The sequence below is a fragment of the Stegastes partitus genome, unplaced genomic scaffold, assembly GCF_000690725.1.
Source record: "Stegastes partitus isolate 25-593 unplaced genomic scaffold, Stegastes_partitus-1.0.2 Scaffold491, whole genome shotgun sequence".
In the NCBI taxonomy this organism is placed as follows: domain Eukaryota; kingdom Metazoa; phylum Chordata; class Actinopteri; family Pomacentridae; genus Stegastes; species Stegastes partitus.
Window position 1 is genome coordinate 178,959 of NW_007578222.1, and position 6,845 is coordinate 185,803.

General features: G+C 45.1%; 1 protein-coding gene across 1 annotated transcript in view; it reads right to left on the reverse strand.

Annotated features, from left to right (window-relative positions):
• Positions 1 to 2,214, reverse strand: part of LOC103361212 (interleukin-1 receptor accessory protein) — a 23,723-nt gene extending 21,509 nt beyond the window's left edge. The window contains exon 1 of the mRNA XM_008287239.1: positions 2,009 to 2,214. Within this exon, the coding sequence (XP_008285461.1) occupies positions 2,009 to 2,114 (106 nt within the window). The 5' untranslated portion in view covers positions 2,115 to 2,214. The remainder of the gene's footprint in view (positions 1 to 2,008) is intronic.
• Positions 2,215 to 6,845: the final 4,631 nt, after the last annotated feature.

A 6,845-nucleotide genomic window follows, 5' to 3' on the forward strand; every position in this document is an offset into this window, starting at 1 on the left:
AGGAAGGCTTATGAAGGCTAAAGGGTAAATCTACTTGATGTGTTTTAACTTTTTCTATAAATTCTCCAGAAAGCCAAATTAAACTGACCATAAATTATGATTAATGATTAAATTGATCATAATTTAATGCTGAAAAGCAACAGAGGAGGAATCTTAAAGGAGGATGAACACTTTTTAAAAAGTCTGTAACTGAAGACGTCTCTTTAAACTGTTAAATGTATTTATAGATGAGTCTAACTGGAGGAATGTGCTGAGTTTCCTACAGAAAGCAACGAGGCTCATTTCCAGCAGCTGAAGCAGAACTGACTCAGCAGAGGACCGGCGTCCCGTTTCAGGTCCGGGGCCTCGTGTTGAGAACCCCCCGGCGCGGGACGCTTTCAGCCCCGCTGGTTTCTGGAGCTCTGGATTAATGGCGGCTCTGCACACCTCCTGCACAGACGGTGAGCTGGTAATTGACCTGTCAGGTTTCCCCGGCTGCAGTATTAGTCTTTCTATTAAAACCTCCTCGTCCTCCTCCATCCATCCATCCATCGGTACCTCCTCCTCCTCCTCCTCCTCCTCCTCCTGCATCATCCATCCATCGCTAACACGCTGCTGTACGTCTGCAGGCTTTAGCTCAGCAGAACGAAGGCGACGCAGGACTAACGGCTGATTATTAATGAACGGATCAGACGTTGGATCGTCGGCAACGAACAGGAAACCAAACAACAGCAACCGATTTTATTTATCAGAGAAACACGTCTGAGCCTCATTTAGCAGCTTACAGCTTTTTAAATGTGATTATTTGTGTTTTTCTTTGTTATATTAACAGTAAACAACATTTTAGCTGATGTACAAACGGTAATTTTAAAAACACGTGTTTAAAAAATTTATAAAAAAATGTTTAAATATTGATTTTTATTTATTTACATTTTTGGCTTGTTTATATTTTTTACAATTAAAGTGTAAATTAATACTTTTTTCAGGGATTTGACTTGATATTATTGTTAATTTTGCAAAATAATAATTTTTATTGTAGTTATTGTAAAAACATGTTGTTTACAGATTTGGCTTGTTTGTTGTTTTTCACATTTAAAGTGTGATTTATTATATTTATTATTACTGTCACTGACTTCAGTAGATATTATGATGATTTCAGCTACAAACATTGATTTTTTTTTCTCCCTTCCTGTTGCAGAGCTCAGATCAGTCAGACGGTCTTCAGACGTTTTCTTTCTCCAACATCAGATCATCACAGAAGATGTTTGTGAATCGATTCTGAATCCAGAACGTCCATCGATTCCCTCCAACGTACTGAAACAGTTCCCCCAAGGTTTCATCTCGCTTCCTTCTCCATCCTCCCTCCATCCTCCCCTCTCCCTCCCTCCATCTCTATCCATCCTCCCTCCATCCTCCCCTCTCCCTCCCTCCCTTTCATCCTCCCTTCATCCATCTTCTCTCCTCCCTCTGTCCTTACAGATGAGCCTCATCGCCGTGGAGACGCCGTCCCAGGAGACTCGACTCTTCGGTTTTTAATTAACCTTTTGCAGCGTCGCACCTCCGGGTTTTTATTTTTTTTAAAATCATCTCTTTTACAACACGCAGAGTAAAAACCGGAGCAGCTCGCTCGTATTTATCACATTTAATTAACTCGGGAAGGAAATAAACCAGGTATGAGTGGGTTTAGAGGCTTTAGACGAGGATGAAGTGGAGCTGGAGGGAAGACTTCAGATAAATATAAGAGCTGCTGGTCAGACTGCTGGTGTCTCTGTGGGATCGTCTGTAGTCGTTTTGTTGTAGATTTGTGTCTTGTTTTAATCATTTTATGTCCCTTCTTGTTGTGTTTTGTGTCTTTGGAGTTGATTTTTGCTTCTTTCTGATCATTTTACGTCCTTATTTGGTCTTTTTTTGTCTTAGCTTTAACCCGACCAGCTCCAGGAGCTCAGAGCCTCGGCGTCGCTCTGCTGGGACTCGACTCACCGACTCGTGTCGCCTAACGAGCGGCTCACCTGTCTCGGCTGTCACCCACCTGTCTGCTCGCTGGACTGGCCCACGGCCGGCGAAGCCCCGCCCACCAGGAAGAGGAAGAGGAGGCTGGAGACGAAGGACGCCCTGCGGAGACGAGGAGAGGACATTAGTTTCACTTAAAGTTCATCCGTTTCTGTAACAGTCACGGCGATAAATCTGAATTTCAACGTGTTTCAGTTCATTTTATAATAAAACATCAAACTGGGCACAAAAAGACTGATGTTTGTGTTTTTTTGCTCATTTTGTGTCTTTGTCGTTGTTTTTTTGCTCATTTTGTGTCTCCTTGCAGTCGTTTTCTGTCTTTACAGCATTTTGTGGTTGTTTTTTGTCTTTATTTGGTTGTTTTTTGTGTATTTGCGTCTCTTCTACAGTTAATCTGTTGTTTCTTGTCCTGATGAAGCTGCAGATCCTCCTCTCCTCTCCACAAGCTGCAGCCTCTGAACAAACCTCTGGATCAGTTCCTGGCGTCACAACTCTTTCCGTCTGCCTGTATTATTTAGATTTATCCGTGTGAAGGACTCGGCCTCGCTGTCGTTGTGTGTTTCAGGGTCTCGGCCTCCATCACTGTGGAGCTGATATTAATCTGCTGGTTACAGGAGGCCAGATGGACGGATGATGGCGACCTCCACCTCTCCTTCCTGCTCTGCTCTCCACCTCTCTTTGCTCTTCAGGGATGGCTTCACAGATCAATACGTGGTTTCTGTCTCACATGTATCTGTGAATCCACATAGCCTCCGATGGGCCTCTGCTCAACAAACACTCGCCGATGCGCTTCGACAGACGTTCGCTCTGAATCGTTGTATGTGGCTCAGTAACCGACGGCGACGCTCTGTTCCCGCTGCACAACTCATTCATCACATAAAATCACAGACAAATTAGAAACGACTGCAGCCAATGAGACGGTCCCGCTGGACGCATCAGGGTCCAGGATTCATCCTCTGAAAGGGACAATTAATCAGCTGATAAGCTGGAAAGTATTACATGAATGACCGACTGTTCTGATGATGGATTAATCAGCCTGAGTAAGAAATTAATAAAGTTACTGAACATCTCTGGAGTCCAGTTAAATCCATCATTAAGACATGGAAGGAACATGGACCATGAGTAGATCTGACCAGAGCAGGACGTCCTCAGAGACTGAGTGACCGAGCAAGAAGGAGACTAGAGAGGGAGGAAACCAAGACTCCTATGACTCCTCTGAAGGAGTTTCCAGCTTCAGCAGCTGAGATGTTAGAGACTGTTCATAGAACAGCTGTTGTCTGATCTTCACCATCAAAGCTTTATGGGAGACAAAGAGAAAGACTCTGATGGAAAAAGCTCAGATTGAATCTGGACTAGAGTTCATCAGAAGACATGTGGAGACTCTGAAGTCACCTGGAAGAAGGTTCTCTGGTCTGAGGAGACCAAAATGGAGCTTTTTGTCCAACAGACTAGATGCTATGTTTGATGGACACCAAACACTGAACGTCATCACAAACACACCGTCTTCATGATGAAGCACGGCGGTGGCAGCATCATGACGTGAGGATGTTTCTCAGGAACCCTTTCAGGCTTGTTAAGGTTAAATCTAGTTGAGCCGTTTTCACTTTGACATTAAAGAACCTTTTTCTTTGGTAGCTTCTCTCCATCAGATCCAGGTCATGCTGGTCTAATGCTGAAGAACCTTTCTTGTCTTTACCTTCTGAGGACGTGAACACTTTCTAAAGACACCGTTTCAGGTGTTCTGACTTGTTTCCTGCCGTCGTCTTCAGGCTGATTCAACATCTGGCTGATGGAGGATCCAGCACATCCACAGCTGCTCTGATTGATGAGGCGCTCCTTGTGCAACTTTCAGGATAATTTCACTGGAAGCTTCAGAACCACGATCACAGGAAACCGAGTGACTCAGAAACTGGGAAGGTTCTGACTCAGTCTTGCTTCCGTGTGCAGCGTTGCTTCTGACGCTTCTGTTCTGGTCTTTATTCGTCTGGTGCTCATACAAGACAAATAAAGTTCTGTCTCATGTTGGTGCCAAACAGAAACAAGAGTCGAGGTTCTATCAGCTGGAAGAACGTCTTCTGTTTACTGTCATTTCTGAAACTTCAGCCACAGCAGCAGATTTATTTTGATTGAAATGATCAGAATCAGTGGAAAGAACTTCAAATCAGCAGCTGTTGTCTCACTGATCAGATAATCAGTCGATTAGATGCCAGAAAACCTCAAATAAACCCAAAAATAGTCACTTTTGGGGTTTAAAGGAACCAAATTCTCACATTTTGGAAACAGAAACCAACAGATTTAGGCTGTTTTTGTTTGATTTCAATGGTTTATATTCACTTTACTGCAAATTCTCACATTTTAGAAGCAAGAATCGACTGATTTCTGCAGTTTTGTTGTTAGATTTGAATGGTTTGCATTTGATTTACTGTAAATTGTTATATTTTAGAAGCAAGAATCAACTGATTTTTGCTGGTTTTTGTTTGATTTAAATGGCCAGTGTTCACTTTACTGCCAATTTTCACATTTTAAAAGCAAGAGTCAACATATTAAATCAATTTGATTTAAATGGTTTATATTCACTTTACTGCAAATTCTTACATTTTAGACGCACAAACCAACAAAATTAGGCTGATTTTAGTTTGATTTAAATGTTGTTTTATTCACTTTAGTGCAAATTCTCACATTTAAAAAACAAGAATCAACATATTTTTGTTGTTTTTTTCATATTCCACAACATTTGGCTGTTTTTAGTTTGATTTAAACGTTTTATTTTCACTTTACTGCCAATGTTCACATTTTAGGAGGAAGAACCAACAGATCTTTGCTGTTTTTCTTTGATTTAAACGTTCAATTCAACACTAAAACAGTAAAACTCAGAACCGGGACGAGGAGAGGCGGCTCAGAACGAAGCCCGTCTGAACCTGAAGGAGGCAGAAGCAGCAGGACGGAGGCTGTGGAGGGGTAAATGAGAAGCCGGGGCAGACAGACGGGGGCATAATGTGTCACGGTGGACGATCCGGCGGCGCTAGTGGATCCCAGGAGGGACATCCAGAACCGAGCTGCTCAGCGCCGCCATCCATCAGCACGCTCAATAAAGCAGAGCTCTGTGTGTGTGTGTGTGTGTGTGTGTGTGTGTGTGTGTGAGTGTGTGTGTGTGTTTATATGAGCGTGTGATGCGCCTGGCCACAGGTATAAACAGCCCCCGAGGATTCTGGGTAGTTGATGAGTTGTTTGGTTCAAATAAAGCAGCTCATGTAAATCACTGCTTTATGGTCGGTGCCGGGCGGCTCAGCCACACCGGATCCTCTGAGCTTTTAGTCACAGTATGAGCTGAGAGGGGGTCAGGTTCTGTTAAGGTCCAGTTCTATCATCACTACATGGTTCCTGATCTGAGAGCTGCTGTTCTGTCATATTACTCATAAATCCTCTGCTGATGGAGCTGGAGATGCAGCTGTGTTTGTGCTGAGTCTCCACACCGACCTGATTGACTCTAATCTGATTATCGGAGCTGATCGATGGAGAGCTGATCGATGGAGACCCACCGTCCTGCTCTCATGCACAACATCTCCCCCAGACTCTAATCAAAAAAGCGTCATTTTTTATCTGCCTTCACGTTTTGCTAGATTTCAGCTGAACTTTTCACATTTTTCAGCCCATTTCACACATCAGTAGATAATCATGATGAATTCGGCGCTTAAATAAATTCTATTTTCGAGTCAGTCCCAGACTTCTGTGACTATCTTCCATCGAGCCTCGCTGCACAACCAGGCAGGTGATGGAGTAAAGTTGGAGCTGGTGTCCAGTGAGTCCAGGCTGGTGGACCGTTTCTGAGCCGAACCGTAGAAAACATCAGGCTCGTTGGGTTTCATGTGTAGCTGTGCGCTCAGGTTCTGCGAGCTTGTAAAGGAAACCGCTGAAACCGTAAATTGACGGATTTTTAAACGACAATCTGCACGCAGGGCTGAGAATGGGAGCTAGCAGCAGAACCGGGTCTGTCCCGGTCCGTCCCAGGACAGCACGCTTCAGGCATCGGGCTGATTCTCAAAACCAAACCGACTTTCAGTGAATAAAGCAGCAGAACCTCGTTTCATACCCATGAAACCAACAGTGACAGAACGGAGGCACCAGGGTTCGTTAGGAAATCGGTACATTTAGGAAAACCGGCCAGCAGGCGGTGACTTACATTGACAGCAGCTGTGCTCGGTGTCCGTCCGGTCCGGATGATCCACTCGGGGCTGTTCGGCTGGAGGTGCAGAGGGGCGGGGGCGGGGCAGGTCCGGGACAGCGGGGGTACCCCGGGTCTCGGCTGCTGACTCACACCGTCCGGTAACGGAGACTGACGGCTGGAAGCCTCCGGCGCTCCGGTGCTCCGGGGACTCCTGCTGGCGGAGCGCGTGGAGCCAATTAGCGGTTCCGGTCCGACATGACGGACCGACCGCCGGCAGATGTTGGCAGCTGGATCAAGTTTTGCGGCCGCAGCGGCTCTTTACGCGTGAACGAGGCGCAGAAAGAGGCGCAGAGAGCAGCGGCGGCTGTTGGAGGAAGTTGAGCGGATTCCGGTCGACGCTCCTCCTCCGGTTCTTCCTGCTCGGTTCGTCCGAGTTGCGACATCAGATGTTTCCCAACAAACAGCGACGAGAAGAAACCAGGAAGAAGCGACAGCTGGTCACGTGGTGCAGATGTTACAGATGTTTACAGATGTTTACCGGAGCTCCACTAAAGTCTCACGTGTTTCCAGCGTTTGTTTGTTTGTTTGTTTGTTTGTTTGTTTGTTTGTTTGTTTGTTTGTTTTGCAGTTTTCACATTAAAACACAAACATGGATCTTTATGAACAGACTGTAAAACTTCTGTTGGTCCGA